Below are 27,286 nucleotides of genomic sequence, written 5' to 3'. Positions count from 1 at the left end.
CAAGGCCTGTCTTTGATGACATTAAGGATGCAGACAGGAAAGCCCTAACGCATATTCTGGAAGCAAACAAGCCGCAACTAGATTTTGTGGACATCAGACAAGGCCTCACTGAGCCTTACATGACTTTTTTGGACCAACTTAAATTGAACATAGATAAACAAGTCACCGAGGGCCAGGTATGAGAAAGATTATTAAATAAATTGGCTGTGGTTAATACTAACTAGGAATGTAAGAAATTGGTACATGCCTTACCATCAGAGCCGGAACCCACCATCCCTCAAATGGTGGAGGCATGCAATAAATTGGCCACCCTGGAACACACTGCTGCCATCCAGGCACAAATATTGACCAATGCTTTAAATAAGTTTCAGAAAAACTCAAAAAGAGAAGAATCGAAAACCTGGACACCGCTATAATTGTGGACAAAAAGAAACTGTAATAAGCCAAAAAAGGGAACTTTCCAAACACAATGTGACTGTGGCAAAAATAGACAAAATGCTAACCAGTACAATGAAGTACAGGCTCATTGTTGTTGCTAGTCAGGAAACTTCATGTAGAGCGTAAGACAGCAGCGTGCGATGACACAAGGCTCCCTGTCACCTGCTGTACAAAGCATTGGAGATCATCAGGCCAACAACTACAGCAACTCATCGGAGACCTTCCCACTTCAGTATCAGCAAACACCCGACTGGAGTTGTCAACTGCCCAGTCAGTAATGATCACAGATTTTGATTATGCCATTTCCACAGGTCTTCTAGGACCAGAACCACCTCCACGAGACTTTTTAATAATAGGAGTGGACAGACGTAATACAGACGGCTCTTATGAGTCACCTGCAGTTTTAACAGTCACTTCAAGCCAGGAAGTTACTGTTTTAGCTTGCTATCCTAACCCTCCTTCTTTTTACCTAAAGGATTGGTTTTCGACCAAGCTTTCTTACTACCTGAAGTAGACAATGACGTTCCTGATGAGCCCTGCATCGCTTGAACTAGATGAGTTGGCCCAGGAAAAATCAAAATTACTTGGACACTTTGGTAGCAGTTGGAAGACACAGTTGTTGGAGTCTGTAAGTCAAGAGTCTCAATTCTTCAGAGAAAAGTCAGAGTGCAGGGATTGAATTAAAACCTTTGGATGGATTGAAGTGTATTAAGCCATTCACACATAAAGTAGAGGTCTAAGTTAAAGTTTTAGAAGAAGCAAGCAAGTAAGTAATTAAGAGTAAGTTTTAAGTGCTTGTAGTGAATAAAGGTCTCAGATACCAGAGTAAGAAGTGAGAGTTCTAGTGAAGGTTGAAAAACATAGTCCTAGATACTAATGTTTCCATGGAGGCTCCAGGAACACAGTTTTAGACGCAATAAAACTATAGTAAGACTATTGCAAACATTTTTCAGATAGGACAAGATAGACCCCATGTGTACTTTATATATAACCTGGTGTGCTTAGAAACTAGAATTCTAATAGGTTAAGAAGTATTGGTCTGAGTTTGTGTCTTTAGCTTGTTGGGAAGTTTCTCAATAATAATCTGTGCACTGGGGAGAGCTTTGCTTTTTGCCAGTTGCTCTTGCTCCTGCTCTTTCCTCAATGCCATCATCAACACCCAAGAAGACAATAGAAGTTGTCGCAGCAACATCAGCCCTGCCGGGACCACCAGGAGCAGCTTCTGCTTCTATTGGGGACTTGACACCAAAGCTTTAGCATGGACTTGAACACTTGTGACTCTTTGCCTTTCTAGACTGATGTGCCTTTGCAATAAACAACTTTATAGCAACTATTAGCTGCTTGGCTTTTTAAAGAAAACAACCACAACCCAACAAAGGGTGCCTAGAGCATTGGAGAAATAACCCACACACAGCAATACCATGCAGAGTTTAAACCCAGTCTCCTTTAAAGAACCTGAAAACTGTGTAGCAACTACCAAACCATTTTTCATGAAGAAAGAGAAAGTACTTGTTTGGGGAAGACACATCCTATCCCAATGGGGACTAAGTCTGGAGATAAGTCTTTAATTGGGGCCACTGACGAGCACAGTGCAATAAAACTTACCTGGATATCAGACAAACCTGTCTGGGTTGATCAGTGGCCCCTCCCTGTTGAAAAATTGACTGTGCTAGAGCCCTCAGTAAATGAACAATTAACTAAAGGGAACATTGTCCTCACAAACAGTCCCTGGAACACTACCATATTTGTTATAAAAAAAAAAAAATCACAAGAGTGATAAATGGATACTGCTCCAAGATCTAAGAAAAAGAAAAGAAATTATTGAGGAAATGGGATCTTTACAACCAGGATTACCATTGCCTAACATGATGCCTAATGATTGGATGTTAATGATTATTGATTTAAAAGACCATTTGTTCAGTACCCCCTTACACCCAGATGATGCTCTGAGGTTCACCTTCTCTGTACCCTCAATCAAAAGGTGTGTGGTGAAAATCTTATCACTCATTCGTGAGAGATTTCCTCAATCCATAATACTCCACTGTATGGATGACATTCCAATCACCATGAAGGATAATGGATCCTTGGAAACGGTTGTCACTGATGTAATTATTGGAATACGTAAGGCTGAATTACAAGTAGCAGAAGACAAAACACAACAGTCTTCTCCTTGGAAGTACCTAGGCTATCAACTCCCAGAATGTACAGTTACTCCACAGGCTCTACAGCTACAAGAAGATCCAGTGACACTGCATGACCTTCAGAAACTTAGCAGATTGATCAATTGGGTTCAAACTCTCTTAGGAATAACCAGCCAGGACGTGGCTCCCCTATTTGATTTATTAAAAGGAGACACAGATCTAAACTCTCCTAGAAAACTGACTTTGGAAGCCAAAACCGTTCTGAGGAAAGTGTCTGCTGCTCTACAAACCTGTCAAGCTCACAGATGTGACCCAGAGTTCCCTTTTTAAATTTGAAATATTGGGAGAAAATCCACATCATTATGGTCTAATTTTTCAATGGAACAAAATTCTGTTAGATCCTTTATTCAACTTAGAATGGGTTTTCTTATCCTAGCAAATGTCTGAAACTATAACTACTTGTCCTGAAATTCTCTCACAATTGGAAATGAAACCTGATCCCAAATTTTATCTCATTTGGGCAAAGATTTTTCTATTATGTTTATACCTGTTATTTCACTTTATTTAGAATGGCTTGTACAACCATCTGAGATATTGCAAATTGCATTAACAACCTTTCCACAACAAACGTCAGTTCATTTTCCAAAACACAAACAATGACGCCTCTTTTTTAATTTTATCAAAAATCCCTTAAGCAGACATACTCCTCTTAATGCTCTCACCATTTTTACAGAAGGCTCCAGAAAATCACACAAATCAGTGATCACAAGGAAAAATTCTAACAATGGTAACTGGGAATCTGGCATCAAGAGACTGTGGAAGGATCACCACAAATTGCAGAACTTGCTGAGGTTGTTCATGTGTTGCAATTACGTTGAGACAGACTGGACTGGCATCACCACCAGTCCTTTAGTAGAAAACTTTACATACCTTCTTTCAGTGTACTTCTTTCCAACAACTCCTTCCTTCATAGGCAGCTCCACACAGTAATGACTCCTTTTCTTACAGGCAGCTCCACACAGCTCTGACTCCTTCTCTCCTCTCTTCACGACTGCCTAAACCCCAACCTGTCCCTTTCCTGGTCGCCTTACCCTGACTGTCCCTCACACAACATCTTCTTACCTTATCTGTCTCTTGCACGACTGCATGTCCCTTACCTCCTCACAGCACAGCCAGCAGACTCCATCCCAAACTACAGCAGACTCTGGGTCAGCCAGCTAACCCACTCTTTTAGAACACCCCAACTCCTTGGGCAGGCACAGATGTTTCCACTCCTCAGTCATCAGTACAGCTGTAATTCATTGGGAGAGATTGCCTTCTGTACTAGCCTTTCAATCTGTCTTCCCACTCTGGAGCTCTGTGCTTTCCTTCCTATGGAAAAGAACTGTCATTCTCCTCCAGGTGCCCATGGCCAAAATTGGGATTCCTGCTCCAAATTTCGTTTGATGCAAGGATTGTTCCCAGGTGAAATCTGCCAGGACAGACAGATCTGACTGCCTTGGCCACCCAGAGGCCACCTCTCATCTGCTTTTGAAACACTGGGATCGTGTGGTTTTCTTTCCTACAGGAAAAAAGCACCTTTCATGTCCAGGCGCCCATAGCCAAAATTGGGAGTCCACATCCAGAATTCTCTATATCCAAGGACAGCTTGCAGACAAAAGCTGCCATCGTTGTCAAGTCTGGCTGGCCTTGGCTTCCTAAAGGCTGCCTTTCATTTGCCTTTGAAACACTGGGGCTCTGTGCTTTCCTTCCTAATGAGAACAACTCTTCTTCCAATCCTGGCATCCACAACCAAAATTGAGATTCCACCTTTAAAAATCCCTATGTCCAAGGATAGATCCCAGATGAAAGGTACCAGGAGAGACAAGTCAGGCTGGCTTGGCCTAAGGGTGGCCACCTCTCATCTTCTTGCAAAACACTTGGGCTTCTCACTTTTCTTTGCTATGGTGAAACCATCCACCTCGACCACGCAGCCGTGGCTGAAATTGGGATTCCACCTCCAAAACTCTGTACATCCAAGGATTTCTCCCAAGTGAAATCTGCCAGGATAGACAGGTCTGGCTGCCCTTTGTCTCTTGGGGACTGCCTCATACCTGCTTTTGGAACACTGGGGATCAGTGATTTTTTTCCAATGGAAAAAAACATCCCTCTTATCAATGCAGAAATAGCCAAAATTAGGATTCCATCTCTGAAATTCCCTATATCCAAGGATTGCTTTCAGACTAAAGCTGCCAGAACAGAGAGGTCTGTCTGGACTGGGTCTGTGATGGCTGGCTTTCATCTGCCCCTTAAACACTGGTGGTCCATACTTTCCTTTCTATGGAAAAGAGCCATCCTTTTCCTCCAGATGTCCATGTCAATACTGAAATTGGTATTGTACCTCTAAAATTCTGTATATCCAGGGATTACTCCCAGTCAAACTCTGCAAATACCATCAAGTCTGGCTGTCCTTGGCCTCTGGTGACTGCCCCACATCTGCCCCTGCAACACTGGGGCTCGGTTGTTTCCTTCCTGTGGAGACCATTGTGACACCTTGGGGACCCCGTGGATCCAAGGGGCCATTGTGACACTGTGGGGCCTCGTGGCACCAAGGACATCACTGTGGCCCTGCTGGGCCGCATGGTCCCAAGGGGCCAGTGTGAAGCAGCAGGGCTTTGTGGAACCAAGAGGCCATTGTTGCATTCCAGGGCCTGGTGCAGCCCAAGGGCACCGTGGATCCATGGAGACCATTGTGGCATTGCAAGGCCCCATGGAAGCATGGAGACCATTGTGACACTGTGGGGCCCACGGATCCAAAGGGCCATTGTGACCCTGCAGGGCCTCATGGAAGCAAGGGGCCATTGTGACACCTCAGGAGCAAGGAGAACATTGTGACATTACAGGGCCTTGTGGAACCAAGGGGACATGGAATGGGTCTGGATGGTTTGGCATCCTGGGGGCTACAAGGCAGGTCTGGCTGACCCTGGCATGTCGAGGGCTGCCTCTCATCAGCCTCTGGAGCACTGGGGCTCTGTGCTTTCCTTCCTAGGGAAATAAACCATCCCTCTTTCCTGCTGCCCAAGGCTGAAATTGCTACTCCACCTAAAATGTTCTCTATCTGCAAGGGTTCTTCAAGCCAAAATCTGCCAGGAGAGACAGCTCTGGCTGGCCTTGGCCTCCTGCAGGCAGTCTCTCATCTACCACCAAACATGGGGCTCTGCGTTTTCCTTCCAGTGGAAAAGAACTGCCCTTCTCACCGAGGTGTCAATGGCCAAAACTGGGATTCTACAGCTAAAATTCCATCTATCCGAGGACTGCACCCAGAAAAATGTAGCCAGGACAGACAGGTCCTGCCTTGTTGTCTGGTGATTTTCTTTGACTATGAGCAGAATGTTCTCTTTTGCCAAGACCTTGAAGAGGGCCCAGAGATCTCCCCAGGTGGGGTTTGGAAGCTGCAAGCATATGAGCACTGTGTAGGGGCAAAGGAACTCAGTGCTCAATGGAGTAGAGACTGAGGAGAGCAAAGGAGAGCCCTGGGAGGGGCTGAAGGTCAGTTTCAGAGATGGTGGATCCTTTTGATATAGCAGAAAACAGCCTGAGAATTAATTAATTAATGCCAAGGGAAATTGATGTGGAGCAGACTGGACACAAGGAGAAAGGAATTTCTCACCCAGGGAAGGGCTGTGGTGCAACCCGTCCCCCAGAAGGAGTCTGGGGCAGCCCAAGGCTTTGTGTGTCCAGGCAGAGGCAGGCAGGAGGCAGAGCTGTCAGCAAAGGAAGGGGCCAGCGAGGTGGGGCAGCCGGGGGATGACGACAGCCTGCAGGGACAGAGGCGCAGGGCATGGACACCGTAGGACAGCCTGGGCTGCAGAGGGCACAGGGATGGGCAGCAGCTGAAAGGCCCTGACACAGCCAACTCCTGCAGCACTTGGGCCATGCACGCTGGCCCTGGGCCTGAGGCCAGCAGGGGACAAGTGAGCCTTGCTGTGCTGGGGCCTCATTGCCTCCTTGTCCCTGCTCAGCAGCCTGGCAGGGGCCGCCCCATGGTGCTGCCCTTGGCATTGCACATGCCCAGAGCCCAGTGGCCCGGGAAGAGCCCTGAGCAATGAGGGAGGGACAGGATGTGCCTTGCCAGGGGCTGGGGCTCAGACCTTGGCCCTTTGCATTCCTGAAACACATCCAGGTTTGCTCAGCATCACAGACACCTTTCCCTTGTTTGTCCCCCCTGTCATCACTGCCTCCAGTGTTCTGCCCAAACCCTGTGATAAATGTGATTCGTGCTAAATAAATTGTAACTATATTTACAAAATTTTATTTAGATCAAAAGAAGACATTTTTTACAGAATGAGTGGGGAGATGGGTGAGACAGGTCAAAGGACATCTTCCAGATGTTGGGAGTTGAACAAGGATGTTGGAAGGGAATCGTAGAAGGACAAAGGTCTGATAAGTACCATCTAGAAATAGAGTTTCAACCTTGAAATGGGCCAAGATGAGACGATTCCAGGCATGGGATTTAATTAGAGTCTTATGGAAAACATCTGTTCAGTCACATAGTGAGCATGCACTACCTGCAGGTCACAGCTCGGTCATTGATGAAGACGACGAGCCTTCATCAGAAATAAAACCCTCAAAAGGATGAGAGACCCCCTAACCCATCAGTAGAGCATGCTCCGTACACACAGTGACGTAGACTTTAGGAATAGAAACTAGGAGGAGTTTTCCAGACACTTGTGTAGCATATAGTATATAAGGGGGATTGTTAGCCTTGATGCTTTGGTACGTGAGGAGGGGCGAGTCCCTCCCCGGATCCCCGGTTGGGGGGGCCCTCCCTGGTCGGTTTTGCTCATGCTTTATATGAACCTCAATTATACTAAAATACTTACTGCCAAATTTTACTTAGCCTAAAATATATGGATTCAATACTTCGATTGTATTGACCTCCAATACTTTAATTGTGTACATTTATCATTGTTACTATTAAAAATTTGCTGCTGCATTTAATCTTGCTGCTTGATAAATTGGAAAAATAAAAAAACATTCATAACAATAGGGACCCCAAAATAATTTTAGGGCAACGTCTAAAATTACACTTGAGGACCCCAAAATTTCAAAACTTCCCAATAGGGACCTAAATAGTCCCATGTTTGGACCCAAAATTAAAACAAAATCCCGGTGGAGACCCCACAATTCTCACAATTCTCAATATGCGCCGAAAAACTGCAAACAACTACAAAACTACAACTCCAACACTACAAAATTCCCTTTAATTACACCAACATTTCCTTATGGGGAACCCAAAGTTCCCAAGTGACATTTCCGCCACATTTCCTTTAAGGACTCCAAAATTCCCAAAAATCCTCAATAGGAGCCACAGAATTCCCTTCAGGAGCCCCAGTAATTCCCTGGACAGAGCACAAAATTCCCAAGAACTCCCTTTAAGAATCCTAAAATTCCCCTAGAGAGCCTGAAACCCACCTGGACCCTTTAGATCCACTATAGACCTCCCAGACCCCTTTTAGGAACCTCCCAGAGTCCCCTAAATCCCCTAGAGACAAACAAAAATCCCATATACAGATCCCCAGTTCCCTACAGCTCCCCTGTAGACCTCCCAGACCCCATTTAGGGAGCCCCAGAGCAGCCCAAATCCCCTATAAAGTCCCCCAGAATCCCCCCAGGGCTGTAAAACCTCCACCAGCAGTCTATAGATGTCGTATAGACCTATCAATCACCCATAAGGGACCCCCAGAGACCCCAAATCCTCTATTACCAAGCCCAAATCCTCTATAGAAATCCTCAGACCCCCCCCCCAGTCCCCAATAGATCCCCTATAGATCCCCTATGGATCCCCCCAGCCCCACCGTAGCTCTCGGACATGCTGAAGCCGGGCAGGCAGACAGGGAGCAAAGATGGCGGCGCCCGGAAGGCACCTCCGAGTGTTCTGAGCATGCGCGAGAGGAACGCGCCCTGAGATGGGCGGGGCTTGGAGGGGAAAGGGGCGTGGTGAACACATGGGCTCGGTCGGAAAGAAAGGGGCGGGGCTAAAGATAGACGGGGCTGTGACTAGAGAGGGGCGGGGCCAAGGAAAGGGCGGGGACTGTGAGGGAAAAGGGGCGGGGCCAAGGAAAGGGCAGGAACTGTGAGGGAAAGGGGCGGGGCCAAGGAAAGGGCGGGAACTGTGAGGGGAAGGATCGAGGCCAAAGGGCCACGCAGTCCCAAAAGGCTCTGGTTTGGCTTAAAATCTCCAGGAAAAGATCAGAAATCCAGCCTAAATCTACCAGGTTTGGGCTAAAATCAGCCAAACGGGCCTCAACTCCACACAAAGGTGATCTAAAATCATACACATGAGCCTTGCAGAGTCCAAAAGTGGCCTAAAATCCAGCCTAAACCTGCCCAGTTTGGTATAAAATCACCCAAATAGGCCTAAAATCTTTGGGACCAAGACTGTCACAAGAAATGGCACCAGCACCAAGAATGAGACCAAAATCAGAATGGACACCGAGACCAAGAATGAGAACAGATCTGACACCGGAACTGAGACCAGCACCACTCCAGAACTGGAACTAGGACTAGGACCAAGACCGAGACTGAGAGTGTGACCAGCACCAGAACTGGCACTGAGACCAAAACTGAGGCCCACACTGACACAGGAACCGGCACTGGGAGGGCTCCAGAACTGCTCTGGGACCAGCACTGGCACTGTGAGAACTCTGGGACTGAGACAGAGTGGGACCAGAACAAGCACTGAGACTGACATCGGCACCAACACCGAGACTGGCACCTCTCTGGGACCGGGCCTGAGGCTGAGATTGGCACTGGGAGCACAACAGGATCAACACCAGCACCAGCACCAACACTGGGACCGAGACCACTCCACGAATTAGACCAAGACCAAGAGTGAAACAAGAACCGGCACTGGCACTGAGACGGGGACCGCTGTAGGACTGAGAATGAGACCCAGACCAGCACCGGGACAGAGACCGACACCGGCAGCGCTCTGGGATCTCCGCGTTCACTCCGGGGAGTTTTGGCTGCGCCCCCGCACGGGACTGGGCAGGACCGGGAGGGACCCCTGGGTGGGGCGGGACAGCCTCGGTTCCCATCGTTCTGGTGCAGCCATCCCAGTCCATATGGTCCCAGTCCATGTGATCCCAGTTTGTACAATCCCAGTCCATGTGATCCCAGTTTGTACAATCCCAGTCCATGTGATCCCAGTCTGTACAATCCCACGCTGGATGGCCCTGATCCAACTGGTCCCAGCCTGTGCAGTCCCAGTCTGGAGGATCCCAGTCCATGTCATCCCAGCCCCCATGATCCCAGTCTGGATGCTCCTGCACGGCTCACACTGCCAGGGTCTGGAATTCCAGTTGCCAGCCAGGAAAAGATGTTCCTGCCCTTCAAGGCAAAGCTCTTCAGAAGGGGCCAAAAGCCAAGTGCAGCAAGACCTTACAGGGACATTTCACTGCCAGCCTTCCTAACTTCACCCATGGCTGTTGGAGCTCCTGCACTGGGAATTAAATCAGGGGAGGGTCTTTGGTGGGAGCTGCCCTGGGTCAAGGGAGACCCTGAGAGAAAAACAGAGCAGGCAGAGAGAGACAGGAGAGAAAGGAGGACACAAACACAATCAGATGAGAAGGTGCCACTGAAAACAGAACTGCAACTGACTGGAAGTGAATGGGACAGAAGTCAGGAATTGTGAAGCTTTTATTTACTATGAAATCCATCCCTTGGCAGCCAGCCCCACACAATCTCAATCCCAGCACTCCAAATTTGGATCCCATTTCTCCCAATCTCCTTCCAACCCCTTCTCACCCTGGTGGCTGTGGAATCCAGTAAGGTTCACGTGGGATTGAGTTGTCTTGAGGATCCACTTTGCAGTTGGATTGAGCCATTTTGGATTAAAACTGAGGTGCTTTCAGAGGGATTTGAGAGGTTTTTAGGTGACCTAAATCCTCTTGGCTTTTGGTGTGAAAAGAAATGGAGAAGAGAGAAAAACTAAGGCCAAAACAAAAGGATAACCAGCCAGGTGTCTTCCCCAGATGGATCCCAGAGAATGTGGGTCACCAGGGCTCTGCTCAACGTGAGTTCTGCAGTGGGGGATGGAGTTGGAGCAGCACACAAGATTTTCTTGCACTAGGGGGATTTACAGGGATTGCATTAATGCTGCCTCTGTTGGTGTCTGTTCAAAGTTGAGCTCTGAGAGAAGTTTGTCCCACACTCAGGATACTCGTAGGGCCTCCCCCCAGTGTGGACACTTTGGTGGCAGATCAGGCTGGAACGCTGCCTGAAGGCCTTCCCACAATCCCCACATTTGTATGGCCTTTTCCCAGTGTGGATGTTCTGGTGGCGGATCAATGTGCTGCGTTCACTGAAGCTCTTCCCACACTGCTCACATTTGTGAGGCTTTTCCCCAGTGTGGATGCGCCGGTGTCTGGTGAGGTGGGAGTTTCGCCTGAAGCCCTTCCCACAGTCGGAGCACTGGAAAGGCCTCTCCTCCCTGTGTGTCTGGAAGTGCCTGAGGAGATGGGAGCTGGTGGTAAGCCTCTTCCCACAGTTGGAACACTCGTAGGGCCTCTCCCCAGTGTGGACACTTTGGTGGCGGATCAGGTGGGAACGCTGCCTGAAGGCCTTCCCACACTCCTCACACTTGTATGGTCTTTTCCCAGTGTGGATGTTCTGGTGGCAGATCAATGTGTTGCGCTCACTGAAGCTCTTCCCACACTCCCCACACTCGTAGGGCCTCTCCCCAGTGTGGATCCTCTGGTGGCGGATCAGGCTGTTCCTCCACCTGAAGCTCATCCCACACTCTGAGCACTGGTGGGGCTTCTCCCCATCACCAATTTGCTCATGGACCACCAGCTCCAAGCTCTGGCTCCATCTCTGGTCGTCCCCCCGGCCCAGGCTGGGGCTTTCCTCCTCAGATCCCCGCCATCTGCGTTTGCAGCCCCTCCTCGTGCGGGATCTCCGCGGATTTTCCTCCCCGTTGCATTCCTGCGCCGTGGAGCCGCTCCAAACGGCCTCTTCCACGAGGTTCTGCCGCGGGGATTTGTCCTCCCTGCTCTCCGTGCTCAGCTCCTTGTCTGGGGCAGGAAGGACAAGCAGAGGATGGGATTTGCCTCCGTGCCAGAGGGAAGGGGAAGGAGATCCCCCCAGCGCGTCCCCGGCAGGACGGCGTCAGCAGCGGGGTTGTCCTGCAGCCGGGGGCCGTGCTGGGCTGGGAGATGGAGCAGGACAGAGGGGGAAAGGGGCACTGACTTCCTCCTCACCTGCCTGCGGCTCCTGGGGCATCTTCCTCTTCCTCGCAGCCTCCTCCTTCTCCATCGGGCCAAGGGTTGGGAATGGGAAATCCTGGTTTGGGGAAAAACAAGGGATGTGCGCGTTGTGTTGCGGGTTCCTGCTGCCCAACTCCATCTCTAGAAGTCCCCGAGCATCTCGGGTCCATAAAAACTTCCCAAACACCAACATTCAGCCCTGAAAATGCCTCCCAGGGGTTCCTGGGAATGGTCCCTCCCCTTTGGTGTTTGGGGCTTCCCCCCTGTCTCAGCTGCTGGGGGTCACGCTTGTATTGGGGGTCCCCCATCTACTCGGTCCCCGCCCTCCCCAGGCTGCTGGGAGTCCCAGCAATCCAAAAAGCTCCCCCCTCTTCTGTCTCGCCATTTAGGGATGCTGGGTGTTTTTGCTGTCCCTTCTCCCTTTATTCTCTGCTTTGGGGTGCAGGGGGTCCAGGGAGTCTCCCCTGCCCCTCTCCAGGCTGTTGAGGGTCCCAAAATCCCGGCACTCCCCCCTCTCTGGGCTCCCCACTTTGGGGTCCTGGGGGACACAGGGCTCTGCTCCTCCAGCGTGCCTCTTCCAGTAGCCGCCACCGGGACCCCCCAATGTCCCCCGTGGAGCATTTTCTGATCAGATTTGGAGCTCTGCATTCTCCAAACATCCCCCCTGCCCAAAAAAATACACAAAGCACCCTGAGAGACGCTGGGAGTATTCTAGAGAAAACTGGGTGCAACTGGGATCAAACTGGGGGCAGGTGAACCATGCTGAGGTAACTGGGAGTGGCTGGGAAGGACTATGAGATTGTTCAGGGCAACTGGGATGTGGTTACTACGCTGCAAAGAGAGAGAAAAGACAGCAACACACACGGACCTCTTTTGGGGAAAAAAGGCCAACTTTATTGTACGGACATCCCGTATTTAAAGTGTGTTACGTGCAGTTAGGACAGGACAGTAGTTCATTGCACAATTGGAAAAAAATCCCTGGGACAGCATGTCCGGATGTCCCATGGGAAAGACACCAGGTGTTAATCTTTATTATGAATTCCCTTCTGTTTTTCACCAAGTTATCGCTCTGGGAGACTGCGTCCCTAACTGAAGCTGTAGTCAGCTTGTCAGCCTGGGAATGGACCTGAGAGACAGGAGAAATCCAGGCCTGAAAAGAATTGCCAAGCTGCAATTTCCTAGCTCTCTAAATGTGAGTGTCCACACTGGGATATTCTGGGAATGTCTGAGACCATAGGGCTGGTGACTGGGACCTAACTGGGAGCGACTGGGAATCTCCTGAAGGAAAAATGGGACCATGCTGGGGCAACTGGGGGAAGTGTGAGTGACTGGGGCCCTGCTGGAAGAGACTGGCATCATACTGGACTCATACTGGGATCTTACTGGCAGTTGCAGGGGCTATGCTAGGGGCAACTGGGAGAACTGGGAACGCATTGGACACAAGTGGTGTTGGAAATCGTATCCTTGCAAAAATCTTTGCATAACCTTAGTCGAGGGGATTAATTTGCCCTACAAAAAGACTTCTTTGTTTCTTTCCAGGGCATTGCTGCACCAGGTGGGGTCTGATGAACACAACACATCAACAGACTGGGAGCAGCTTAAAGATCAAGGGCCATCAGCGGCCATTAACAGAACATCAGCGGCCACCGAGGAACATCTACCCCAGACTCTGCCTCTGGCAGAATTGCAGACATCTCCTCTGAAAAGACTGATAAGAAAATCAGGGAATCAAGACGGAATTAACAGCAGAAGGGAAGAAATCCAGATCCAAAAGAAGGCCAAATATTAGGAATTGAATATTTGCACCTTGAGACCAAAGAACACTAACTCAATTCATTTCCATGAGCATTGACTGTATAAAAGATCTGAAAATTTTCCTGAAAAGGGAATGTCATGGAATGATTGTCTCTGCACAGCTGGGTTATGTCTGGATGAGATTTCTGTGGTACACCCGGGCCACAACATCGTGGCCAGAAAATACAGAAATGCCTTGACTCTCTCAATTTAAAATTGTTGTTAAAAGTATTTTTGTTTCTCTTTTAGTTTCCGTTATCATGGGAGGAAGTGGGCGAAACTGGGACCGTGCTGGGGTAAATTACATCATGATACGGAATCACTGGGACTGCCTGGGCTGCTACTGGGAGCAACAGGATCATACTGGGAGCGACTGGGCTCATACTGGGAGCAGCCACTCCCGGCTCCCGCACCCCCGAACCCCTTTCCCGGCCATGCCGCCCCTCCAGCCCCAGCACCCCCCACCGGGGTCCCGGCAATCCCAGGGGTCCCCCCCTCTCGGGCTCCCCGCTTTGCCCTTCTGGGGCTCTCCTGTCTCTGGGCTCCCGCTCAGGGAAGCCGCGGCTCTCCCGGGGCTCCCCCAAACCGGTGTCCCCCCGCCGATCCCGCCGCTCCCGCGCGCTCCCCACCTGGCCCCGGCACAGTTCGCAGGGCCCGGCCCGGGAAGCCCAACCCCCACCGCGGGGGGACCCGCATCCCCCCGGGCCCCGCCGGGGCTCTGCCGGCACCCACCGGGACCCCCAAAAACACCTCCCGGGGACCCCCCGATGTCCCCCCGAGGGCCATCTGCGCCTCTGCAGCCCTGCAACATCCAAACTTCCCCCCCAAAAATAACACCAAACCCAGGGATACCCCGGGATATTTGGGGCGAGCTCCCCCTCCCCGGGCACCTGCGGGATGGGGGGCGATGGTCCCGGGGGGCTGCGAGTTCAGGGAGCTCCGGGGCCGCGCGCTTGATTCGCTCCTTCTCTGCTCCTGTTTCCTGCTGCCGCTCCGCCTCTTCCTCCCTCCCTCCTCCTCCTCCCCCGTTCCGAGCCCCGAACTGGGAGGGAATGGGGCAAGGAAAGGGCGGGAACTGTGAGGGGAAAGGGCGTGGTCAAGGAAAGGGCGGGAACTGTGAGGGGAAAGGGGCGGGGTCAAGGAAAGGGCGGGAACTGTGAGGGGAAAGGGGCGGGGTCAAGGAAAGGGCGGGAACTGTGAGGGGAAAGGGGCGGGGCCAAGGGGCCGCGCGGTTCTCAAAGGTTCTGGTTTGGCCTAAAATCAGCCAGAAAGCACCTAAAATGCAGCATAAACCCACCAGGTACGGCATAAATCAGCTAAACGGGCCTCAAATCCACACAAAGGGTTCTAAAATTATCGAAATGAGCCTTGCATTGTCTGACAGGGCCTAGAATCCAAACCTAATCTTCCCAGGTTGGTATAAAATCACCTAAATGGACCAGAAATATTTGGGACCAAGACCAAGACCTGGCACTAGAACTGGGACCAGCTCCAAGAATGAGACAAAAATCAGAATGGAGACCGAGATCAAGACTAAGAACAGAACTGACACCATAACTGAGACCATCACCCCTCCAGAACTGGAACTAGGACTGGCACCAAGACTGAGAACCGAAACAGAAACCAAAAGCTGAACTGGCACTGGGACCAAGACTGAGACCACCACCAACACTGGGACTGACACCAGGAGCGCTCCAGGACTGCTCTGGGACCAGCACCAGCCGGGACTGAGACTGAGAGCAGCACCAGAACCAGCACCGAGACTGGCACCGCTGTGGGACGGGACCTGAGTCTGGGATTGGCACTGGGAGCACTCCAGGACCAACACCAGCACCGCTACCAGCACTGGACCGGAACTGCTCCGAGACTGAGACCAAGACCAGTGCTAGAACTGACACCAGCCCCTAGAATGAGACCTAAAGCAGAATGGAGAGCAAGACCAAGACTGGGAATGGAACCGACACCAGAACTGAGACCAGTGGTGCTGCAGAACTGGAAATAATACTGGGACTAAGACTGAGACCAGTCCTAGAACTGGCACTGGGACCAAAACTGAGACCAACACCGCCACTGGAATCAGCACCAGGAGCGCTCCAGGACTGCTCTGCGACTGCCACTGGCACTGGGAGAACTCCAGGATTGAGACTGAGAGCAGCACCAGAACCAGCACCAAGAATGGCACCGGTACCAGAATGGAGACTGGGATTGGCACTGGGAGCACTCCGGGACCAACAATGGCACCAGTACCAACACTGCGACCAGAACCACTTCGAGACTGAGACCGAGACCAAACCTGTGACCAAGACTGAGACTGAAACCAGAACCAGCACTGGCACCAGGACTGGAACCGCTGTAGGACCAAGACTGAGACCCAGACCAGCACCGGGACAGAGACCGACACCGGCAGCGCTCCGGGATCTCCGCGTTCACTCCGGGGAGTTTTGGCTGCGCCCCCGCACAGGACTCGGCAGGACCGGGAGGGACCCCTGGGTGGGGCAGGACAGCCTCGGTTCCCATCGTTCTGGTGCAGCCATCCCAGTCCATATGGTCCCAGTCCATGAGATCCCAGTCTGTACAATCCCAGTCCACGTGATCCCAGTCTGTACAATCCCAGCCCATGTGATCCCAGTCTGTACAATCCCAGTCCATGTGATCCCAGTTTGTACAATCCCAGCCCATGTGATCCCAGTCTGTACAATCCCAGTCCATGTGATCCCAGTTTGTACAATCCCAGCCCATGTGATCCCAGTCTGTACAATCCCAGTCCACATGATCCCAGTCTGTACAATCCCACTGTGTTTGGCCCTGATCCAACTGGTCCCAGTCTGTGCAGTCCCAGTCTGGAGGATCCCAGTCCATGTCATCCCAGCCCCATGATCCCAGTCTGGATGCTCCTGCACGGCTCACACTGCCAGGGTCTGGAATTCCAGTTCCCAGCCACGAAAAGATGTTCCTGCCCTTGAAGGCAAAGCTCTTCAGAAGGGGCCAAAAGCCAAGTGCAGCAAGATCTTACAGGGACATTTCACTGCCAGCCTTCCTAACTTCACCCATGGCTGTTGGAGCTCCTGCACTGGGAATTAAATCAGGGGAGGGTCTTTGGTGGGAGCTGCCCTGGATCAAGGGAGACCCTGAGACAGAAACAGAGCAGGCAGGGAGAGACAGGAGAGAAAGGAGGACACAAACACAATCAGATGAGAAGGTGCCACTGAAAACAGAACTGCAACTGACTGGAAGTGAATGGGACAGAAGTCAGGAATTGTGAAGCTTTTATTTACTATCAAATCCATCCCTTGGCAGCCAGCCCCACACAATCCCAATCCCAGCGCTCCAAATTTGGATCCCACTTCTCCCAATCTCCTTCCAACTCCTTCTCACCCTGGTGGCTGTGGAATCCAGTAAGGTTCACGTGGGATTGAGTTGTCTTGAGGATCCACTTTGCAGTTGGATTGAGCCATTTTGGATTAAAACTGAGGTGCTTTCAGAGGGATTTGAGAGGTTTTTAGGTGACCTAAATCCTCTTGGCTTTTGGTGCGAAAAGAAATGGAGAAGAGAGAAAAACTAAGGCCAAAACAAAAGGATAACCAGCCAGGTGTCTTCCCCAGATGGATCCCAGAGAATGTGGGTCACCAGGGCTCTGCTCAGCATGAGTTCTGCAGTGGGGGATGGAGTTGGAGCAGCACACAAGTTGTTCTTCCACTAGGGGGATTTACAGGGATTGCATTAATGCTGCCTCTGTTGGTGTCTGTTCAAAGTTGAGCTCTGAGAGAAGTTTGTCCCACACTCAGGATACTCGTAGGGCCTCCCCCCAGTGTGGACACTTTGGTGGCAGATCAGGCTGGAACGCTGCCTGAAGGCCTTCCCACAATCCCCACATTTGTATGGCCTTTTCCCAGTGTGGATGTTCTGGTGGCGGATCAATGTGCTGCGTTCACTGAAGCTCTTCCCACACTGCTCACATTTGTGAGGCTTTTCCCCAGTGTGGATGCGCCGGTGTCTGGTGAGGTGGGAGTTTCGCCTGAAGCCCTTCCCACAGTCGGAGCACTGGAAAGGCCTCTCCTCCCTGTGTGTCTGGAAGTGCCTGAGGAGATGGGAGCTGGTGGTAAGCCTCTTCCCACACTTGGAACACTCGTAGGGCCTCTCCCCAGTGTGGACACTTTGGTGGCGGATCAGGTGGGAACGCTGCCTGAAGGCCTTCCCACACTCCTCACAGTGGTATGGTCTTTTCCCAGTGTGGATGTTCTGGTGGCAGATCAATGTGTTGCGCTCAGTGAATCCCTTCCCACACTCCCCACACTCGTAGGGCATCTCCCCAGTGTGGATCCTCTGGTGGCGGATCAGGCTGTTCCTCCATCTGAAGCTCATCCCACACTCTGAGCACTTGTGGGGCTTCTCCCCATCACCAATCTGCTCATGGACCACCAGCTCCGAGCTCTGGCTCCATCTCTGGTCGTCCCCCTGGCCCAGGCTGGGGCTTTCCTCCTCAGATCCCCGCCATCTGCGTTTGCAGCCCCTCCTCGTGCGGGATCTCCGCGGCTTTTCCTCCCCGTTGCATTCCTGTGCCGTGGAGCCGCTCCAAACGGCCTCTTCCACGAGGTTCTGCCGCGGGGATTTGTCCTCCCTGCTCTCCGTGCTCAGCTCCTTGTCTGGGGCAGGAAGGACAAGCAGAGGATGGGATTTGCCTCCGTGCCAGAGGGAAGGGGAAGGAGATCCCCCCAGCGCGTCCCCGGCAGGACGGCGTCGGCAGCGGGGTTGTCCTGCAGCCGGGGGCCGTGCTGGCCTGGGAGATGGAGCAGGACAGAGGGGGAAAGGGGCACTGACTTCCTCCTCACCTGCCTGGGGCTCCTGGGGCATCTTCCTCTTCCTCGCAGCCTCCTCCTTTTCCATGGGGCCAAGGGTTGGGAATGGGAAATCCTGGTTTGGGGAAAAACAAGGGATGAGCGCGTTGTGTTCCAGGTTCCTCCTGCCCAAGTCCATCTCTAGAAGTTCCCGAGAATCTGGGGTCCATAAAAACTTCCCAAACACCAACATTCAGCCCTGAAAATGCCTCCCACGAGTTCCTGGGAATGGTCCCTCCCCTCTGGTGTTTGGGGGTTCCCCCCTGTCTCAGCTGCTGGGGGTCACGCTTGTATTGGGGGTCCCCCATCTACTCGGTCCCCGCCCTCCCCAGGCTGCTGGGAGTCCCAGCAATCCAAAAAGCTCCCCCCTCTTCCCTCTCCCCATTTAGGGATGCTGGGGGTTTTGGGGTCCCTTCTCCCCTTATTCTCTGCTTTGGGGTGCAGGGGGTCCAAGAAGTCCCCCCTGCCCCTCTCCAGGCTGTTGAGGGTCCCAAAATTGCAGCACTACCCCCTCTCTGGGCTCCCCACTTTGGGGTCCGGGGGGACACAGGGCTCTGCTCCTCCAGACTCCCGGGGTTCCCTGATGTCCTGGTATTGCCCCTCTCCACTCTCCCCACTCTGGGGGTCCCAGGTTCCCCCCTCTGGCTCTCCCTCGTGGTCTCGCAGCCCCTGGCTCTGGGCTGGAGGTGACGGTGACCAACTAGGGCAGACACAACCCCCACTGCAGGGGAGACCCCTCATCCCCCTGCACTCTACCAGGGCTCTGCTGCCACAGCCACAAGAACACCCCAAAAACACCTCCTGGGGACCCACCAGTGTCCCCTCAAGGGGCATTTTCTGCTCAGCTTTGGAGTTCTGCATTCTCCAAACATCCCTTCAAAATAAACCCAACCCAGGGACCCCCTGGGATATCTGGGCCGAGCTCCCCCTCCCCGGTCACCTGTGAGGGCGATGGTCCCAAGGATGGGGGACCTATGAATTCAGGGAGCGCTCGACCTCCTTCCTCCTCCTCCTTTTCTTGATCCTCCTTTGTCTTTCCTCTTCCATCCCTCCTCCTCCTCCCCCAGGAGCACCGACACCCTCGGGGCCGTTCCCGAAGCCCTCGCAGCCCGCGGGAGGAGCGGGGATGGAGTCGGGACAGGTCGGGATGGGCAGCGCGGGGCTCTTGGCTGCTCCCACCCGCTGGGGCCGGGGGGAACCTTACTGGGGACACTGGGAGCCACTGGGAATGACTACGAGCATGCTGAGAGCAACTGGGATATACTGGCAGTGTCTGTCACCTTACTGGAGTGACTGGAACCACAATGGGAAAAACCAGGACCATGCTGGGAGAACTTGTAACACACTGAGGGATACTGGGGAGTCAGTGGGAGCTACTCCTCTATACTGGGGGCAACTGAGCATGACTGGGATCATGCTGGGAGGGACTGGGATCCTCTATCGAGTGACTGGGACTATGCTAGGGGCACCTAGGATCGCACTGGAACTGGGAGTAACTGGAACCATGCTGCGGGAGACTGGCATCTTACTGGATCATACTGGCAGCAACCGGGACTGCACTGAGGGTGACTGGGAGAGGCTGTGAGCAACTGGGATCAGTCTGGAAGCAGCTGAGGACAACTGGGAGTGATTGGGAACGTGCTGGCGGCAACTGGGATACACTGGGAGAGACTGAAACCACAGTGAGGGGAAATGAGAGTAACTGGAACTAGCTGGAATCATACTGGGAGTGACTGGAATAGTACTGGGAATATGCGAGAATGACTGGGATCATACTGCAAGCAGACTGGGAGTGACAGGAAAAGTGCTGGCCACAACTGGAACCATATTGGGAGTAACTGGGAGCAACTGGGCCCACAATGGGAGTGACAGAGAGTCACTCTGGGCATGACTGGAATAATACTGGGAGGATCTGCGAGTGATTGTGATCATACTGGAGATAACTGGAACCATATTTGGGGGGGACTCGGTACAGCAGATTGTACTGGGAGAGACTGGAACCATACTGGGAGTGACTGAGTGCAATTGGGCCCAGACTGGGAGTGACAGGGAGCATGGACAACTGAGAGAAACTGGGATCAGGCTGGATACAATTGTCAGTAACTGGGAAAGACTGGAATCATTCTGAGCGAACTGGAACCTTACTGGGGCAACTGGGATATAATGAGAGTGTCTGTAACCATACTGGGGGAACTGGAATCACACTGGGAACAGCTGGGACAAAGCTGGGGACAGCTGGTGCCATACTGGGGAGACTGGAAACACACTGGGGGACACTGGCAGAAAGTGAGACATTGCTGAGAGAGACTGGGGCTATTCTAGGCATCATCCTGGTAAGAACTGGGAGCAACTGGAACTGTTCTGGCAGCAACTGGGATCATACTGGGATCACAGTGACAGCACCTGGGTACATGCTGGCTGAGACTGGGATCACTTCAAGGGTGACTGGAATCATACTGGGATGGAGTGGGAGTGGCTGTGAACAACTGGAATCCTGCTGAAAGCAGCTGGGAAGAAGTGAGAGTGACTGGCACCATGCTGGGGGTGACTGGGATATACTGGGAGAGACAGGAAGGCACAGGGATTATACTGGAGGCTACTGGGGTCATGCTGGCATTGACAGGGAGCAACTGGGATCACAGTGGGGACCACTGGCATCAGACTGGGAGTAACTGGAATTAGACTGCAAGTGATGGGGACCATACTGGGATCATACTGGGAGTGTCTACAGTCATACTGGGATTAGAGTGGGTGTGACTGGACCCTGACTGGCGGTTACTGGGAGCTACCGGGCCCATGCTGGGAGCACACTGCACACACACTGGGAGCAACTGGGAATCAAACTGGGGGCAAGTGATCCATGCTGAGGGAACTGGGAGTGCCTGGGAAGGACTACAAGATTGTTCAGGGCAACTGGGATATACTGGGAGAGTCTGAAATATAGGGGTGGTGACTCGGACCTAAGTGGGAGCGACTGGGAATGTCCTGGGGGAAAAACTGGGACCACGCTGGGGCAACTGGGGGAAGTGTGACTCACTGGGACTCTGCTGGCAGAGACTGGCATCATAATGGACTCATACTGGCATTGTACTGGGAGTGACTGGGACAGTGCTAGGGGAAACTGGGAGAACTGGGAACACACTGGAGCAAAGTGGGAGCAATTGGGACCGAGCTGGGGGCAATTGCATCATAATAGGAAATGACTGGGAGTGACTGGGCTCATACTGGGACTTCCGAGGAAACTGGAACCACACGGGGGGAGCAACTGGGCTCACACTGGGAGCAACTGGGCTCATAGTGGGAGCAACTGGGCTCATACTGGGAGCAGCCACTCCCGGCTCCCGCACCCCCGAACCCCTTTCCCGGCCATGCCGCCCCTCCAGCCCCAGCACCCCCCGCCGGGGTCCCGGCAATCCCAGGGGTCCCCCCCTCTCGGGCTCCCCGCTTTGCCCTTCTGGGGCTCTCCTGTCTCTGGGCTCCCGCTCAGGGAAGCCGCGGCTCTCCCGGGGCTCCCCCAAACCGGTGTCCCCCCGCCGATCCCGCCGCTCCCGCGCGCTCCCCACCTGGCCCCGGCACAGCTCGCAGGGCCCGGCCCGGGAAGCCCAACCCCCACCGCGGGGGGACCCGCATCCCCCCGGGCCCCGCCGGGGCTCTGCCGGCACCCACCGGGACCCCCAAAAACACCTCCCGGGGACCCCCCGATGTCCCCCCGAGGGCCATTTGCGCCTCTGCAGCCCTGCAACATCCAAACATCGCCCCGCCCGCCCACGAAAGAAAGAAAGGAAGGGGGAGCCCCAAATATATTTCGGGTGAGCTCCAAATATCCCTTCCCCCCTTCAAAAAAACCGTCCGGGACATTCAGGGCGAGCTCCCCCTCTCCGAGCACCTGCGGGATGCGGGGAACGATGCTCTGGGGGCGAAGGAGCTGCGGGTACAGAGAGCGGTGAAAGCTCGCGGTGCCTCCTCTGCCTGCTCCAGCTCCTCCTCCCCTGTCCCTCCTCCCCCTCCTCTGACCCTCCGGGAACTCTCGGGTGAGCGGGGCCGGGCCGGGACACGATGGGAGAGGGGTGGGGTCACCCCCAAACCGAGCTGGGGGGAGCGGAGGTTTGGGGAGGACAATGGCGAAAGGGGTGGGAGACGGGCATGAGGGGAGGTGGGACAGCGGGAAAGGGGCTCCCAATGGGGGTCCCCCAGCTCACCTGAGCACCCCAAGCCCCATCCCAGCCCCTCCAGTTCCCTCCACATCCCCGGCTGAGGGGGGCTCAGCCCAGGACCCGTCGTGGTTCGGGGCTCCCCCGAGGGCAGCGAACGGGAGAGTTCCCGGCTCGGAGAGGCCCCAGCAGAGGAAGGGATCCTGTCCCTCTCTGAGAGCGTTGAAGGGTCTCCAGGCCCCTTTGAAGAGGAGTTTTACCTTTTTAAGGTTTTCTGGGGGATCCAACATCTCCAAGAGTGTTTTTTCTGCCACATTTTAGAGTGTTTGTGGTGTTCCAGCCCCTCAAGTCTGTTTTAGGGCGAGATTGTGACGGATTTAGGTGACATTTGTAGGGCCCCCCCACTACAAGCCCCTGTAGGGGATGTTTTGGCGCCAGGGTGGATTTTTGGGGTTCTCTCGATCATCGCCGCTTTAAGGGGCTCCGCTATGTTCGGGCACCACTGTAACTCCCCTTAAAAGGGCAACACCTCTCCCGTTGATTTTGGCAGTAGATCTCTGGGGGGTTGGGGGTCCCGGGAGGGTTTGGGGGTACCTGGGCGATGCCGGTGCCAGAGCTGGGGACCCCGTGCCAGGAATGAACCTTCTCACTGCGCACGGGCAGCGTCAGCGTGTTCAGGGAGATCCTGGGGGGGCGCGGGGTCACCCAAATCCCAGGGGAGCACAAATGCTGAGGGATCCCCCGAACTCCCCTCACCACTGGATCTGCTGCAGGCAGGGGGACACCAACACTCGGCCCCCGACCCCCAACATCATGGAGGGGCTGCGGCAGAAACGTGGGAAGGGCACGGACAGGTGAGGGGGCACCCCCAAAATCCTGGAGGAGGGGACACGGGGGGACTCCCAGGAATCCCCATGGGAGGATGAGGGGAAACCGAGGAGGAGTCTGGGGGAGGCTGGGTGGATCTGCACAGGTGCCCGGGAAGAGGGACCTTGCCACGAATATCCCAGGCAGTTTTTTGAATGAGAGCGGGATATTTGGAGCTCACATGAAATATATTTGGGGCCCCCTGTTCCTTTCTTTATTTTGAGGACGCACTGGGGCATCTCCTTCCCCTTCCCTCTTGCACGGAGGCAAATCCCATCCTCTGCTTGTCCTTCCTGCCCCAGACAAGGAGCTGAGCACGGAGAGCAGGGAGGACAAATCCCCGCGGCAGAACCTCGTGGAAGAGGCCGTTTGGAGCGGCTCCACGGCACAGGAATGCAACGGGGAGGAAAAGCCACGGAGATCCCGCACGAGGAGGGGCTGCAAACGCAGATGGCAGGGATCTGAGGAGGAAAGCCCCAGCCTGGGCCGGGGGAACGGCCAGAGATGGAGCCAGAGCTCGGAGCTGGTGGTCCATGAGCAGCTTTGTAATGGGGAGAAGCCCCACAAGTGCTCAGGGTGTGGGATGAGCTTCAGATGGAGGAACAAACTGATTCAACACCAGAGGATCCACACTGGGAAGAGGCCCTACAAGTGTGGGCAGTGTGGTAAGAGGTTTCCCACCAGCTCCAGTCTCCTCCTGCACCAGCGGATTCACACGGATGAGAGGCCCTTCCGCTGCCCTGACTGTGGGAAAGGCTTCAAGGAAAACGGCCATCTTGTCAGGCACAAGCGCATCCACACCGGGGAAAAGCCTCACGAGTGTGAGGAGTGTGGGAAGAGCTTCAGGGACAGCTCCAGCCTGATCCGCCACCAGAGGACCCACACTGGGGAGAGGCCCTACAAGTGTGAGCAGTGTGGGAAGAGCTTCAGTGAACGCACCACATTGATTTACCACCAGAACATCCACACTGGGAAAAGGCCATACAAGTGTGAGGAGTGTGGGAAGGCCTTCAGGCAGCGTTCCAGCCTTACCTGCCACCAAAAGATGCACACTGGGGAGAGGCCCTATGAGTGTTCCAAGTGTGGGAAGAGGTTTCTCTCCAGCTCACTATTCCACAAGCACTACCAGACGCACACGGAGGAGAGGCCTTTCCAGTGCTTTGACTGCGGGAAGGGCTTCAGGCGAAACTCCCAGCTCATCATCCACCAGCGCATCCACTCTGGGGAGAGGCCCCACGAGTGTCCTGACTGCGGGAAGGGCTTCAGGGACAAATCCACCCTCGTCACCCACCGGCGAATCCACACTGGGGAGAGGCCCTACAAGTGTTCCGAGTGTGGGAAGGGCTTCTCCCAGAGCTCAGCCTTGACCAAACACCAACGGAGGCACCGCTAAGGGAAGCCCTGTGAGTGCCCCGAGTGCGGGAAGAGCTTTGTGCCCTGCTCCAGCTCCATCCCCCACTGGAGGACCCACGTTGGGCAGAGCCCTGGTGACTCACATTGCCTGGGATCCATGTTAGGAAATACCTGCTGGTTATCCTTTTGTTTTGGCCTGCATTTTTATGTGTTCTCTATCTCTTTTCACTCCAAAAGCCAAGAGGGATCAATCTGTCACCTGAAAAACACTCAAATCTCACTGAAAGCCCCTTAATTTAACCCAAAAGGGATCAATCCCACCTCCAAGTGCCTTGTTCCCTCCTCAAAACAACTCAATCCTCCAGGCACCTTACTGGATTCCACAGCCACCAGGGTGAGAAGGGGTTGGAAGGAGATTGGGAGAAGTGGGATCCAAATTTGGAGCGCTGGGATTGGGATTGTGTGGGGCTGGCTGCCAAGGGATTGATTTGATAGTAAATAAAAGTTTCACAATTCCTGACTTCTGTCCCGTTCACTTCCAGTCAGTTGCAGTTCTGTTTTCAGTGGCACCTTCTCATCTGATTGTGTTTGTGTCCTCCTTTCTCTCCTGCCTCTCTCTGCCTGCTCTGTTTCTGTCTCAGGGTCTCCCTTGATCCAGGGCAGCTCCCACCAAAGACCCTCTCCTGATTTAATTCCCAGTGCAGGAGCTCCAACAGCCATGGGTGAAGTTAGGAAGGCTGGCAGTGAAATGTCCCTGTAAGATCTTGCTGCACTTGGCTTTTGGCCCCTTCTGAAGAGCTTTGCCTTCAAGGGCAGGAACATCTTTTCCTGGCTGGGAACTGGAATTCCAGACCCTGGCAGTGTGAGCCATGCAGGAGCATCCAGACTGGGATTATGGGGGATGGGATCAGATGGACTGGGATCCCCCAGACTGGGACTGCACAGACTGGGACCAGATGGATCAGGGCCAAACAGACTGGGATTGTACAGACTGGGATCACATGGACTGGGATTGTACAAACTGGGATCACGTGGACTGGGATTGTACAAACTGGGATCACATGCACTGGGACCATATGGACCAGGATGGCTGCACCAGAACGATGGGAACCGAGGCTGTCCCGCCCCACCCAGGGGTCCCTCCCAGTCCTGCCCAGTCCCGTGCGGGGGCGCAGCCAAAACTCCCCGGAGTGAACGCGGAGATCCCGGAGCGCTGCCGGTGTCGGTCTCTGTCCCGGTGCTGGTCTGGGTCTCAGTCTTGGAGCAGTCCTGGAGCGCTCCTGGTACTGGTTCTGGTCCCGGTCTCAATCTTGATCCCAGAGTGGTGCTGGTCTCGGTCTCATTATCAGTCCTATTGTGATTCCAGTGATGGTAATGTTTTCAGTCTTGGTCTTGGCCTAATTCTTGGTTGGTCTTGGTCCCAGTGTTGGTACTGGTGCTGGTGTTGGCCCTAGAGTGATCCCAGTGCCAATCTCAGCCTCAGGCCCAGTCCCAGAGCGGTTCCAGTCTCGGTGTTGGTGCCGATGCCGCTCTGATTCTCAGTCCCAGAGTTCTCACAGTGCCAGTGCTGGTCCCAGAGCAGTCCTGGAGCTCTCCCAGTGCTGGGTCCTGTGTCAGTGTGGGCCTCAGTTTTGGTCCCAGTGCCAGTTCTGGTGCTGGTCACACTCTCAGTCTCGGTCTTGGTCCTAGTCCTAGTTCCAGTTCTGGAGTGGTGCTGGTCTCAGTTCCGGTGTCAGATCTGTTCCCAGTCTTGGTCTCGGTGTCCATTCTCATTTTGGTCTCATTCTTGGTGCTGATGCCATTTCCTGTGCCAGTCTTGTTCCCAAAGATTTTAGGCCTATTTGGGTGATTTTTTACCGAACCGGGCAATTTTAGGCTGGATTTTTAGTTGTATTTTGAACTCAGGCCCATGGGTATGGTTTTAGACTCCCTTTGTGTGGAGTTGAAGCCTCTTTGGGTGATTTTAGGCTAGATCTGATGAATTTAAGCTGGATTTGAGGCCCTTTTCTGGGTGATTTTAGGTTAAACCAGGCCTTTTAGGTCCATGTGGGCCTTTGGCCCTGATCTTTTCCCTCACAGTTCCCGCCCTTTCCTTGGCCCCGCCCCTTTCTAGTCACAGCCCCGTCTATCTTTAGCCCCGCCCCTTTCTTTCCGACCGAGCTCATGTGTTCACCACGCCCCTTTCCCCTCCAAGCCCCGCCCATTTCAGGGCGCGTTCCTCTCGCGCATGCTCAGAACACTCGGAGGTGCCTTCCGGGCGCCGCCATCTTTGCTCCCTGTCTGCCTGCCCGGCTTCAGCATGTCCGAGAGCTATGGTGGGGCTGGGGGGATCTATAGGGGATCTATAGGGGATCTATTGGGGACTGAGGGGGGGTCTGAGGATTTCTATAGAGGATTTGGGCTTGCTAATAGAGGATTTGGGGTCTCTGGGGGTCCCTTATGGGTGATTGATAGGTCTA

General features: G+C 53.5%; 2 protein-coding genes across 2 annotated transcripts in view; one reads left to right on the top strand and one right to left on the bottom strand.

Annotated features, from left to right (window-relative positions):
* The window catches only part of LOC148219398 (uncharacterized), a 158,603-nt gene that overhangs the window by 35,179 nt on the left and 96,138 nt on the right, over positions 1–27,286 (bottom strand). Inside the window, exons 5-6 of the mRNA XM_088157608.1 lie at positions 17,727–17,966; positions 10,848–11,349 (exon numbers count right to left, since the gene is read on the bottom strand). Coding sequence (XP_088013734.1) covers positions 10,848–11,349; positions 17,727–17,966 — 742 coding nt within the window. The remainder of the gene's footprint in view (positions 1–10,847; positions 11,350–17,726; positions 17,967–27,286) is intronic.
* On the top strand, positions 19,913–25,301 carry LOC148219399 (uncharacterized). Its single transcript, XM_088157659.1, is given in 3 exon segments — positions 19,913–20,037; positions 23,381–23,442; positions 23,777–25,301. Coding segments are annotated over 3 exon segments (1,533 nt in total). The 3' UTR covers positions 25,123–25,301.

Source organism: Sturnus vulgaris, unplaced genomic scaffold (genome assembly GCF_052056855.1).
Source record: "Sturnus vulgaris isolate bStuVul1 unplaced genomic scaffold, bStuVul1.hap1 Scaffold_141, whole genome shotgun sequence".
NCBI classification, from domain to species: domain Eukaryota; kingdom Metazoa; phylum Chordata; class Aves; order Passeriformes; family Sturnidae; genus Sturnus; species Sturnus vulgaris.
Note: the sequence above shows the minus strand (reverse complement) of the source record. Positions and strands in the feature narration are given on the sequence as shown.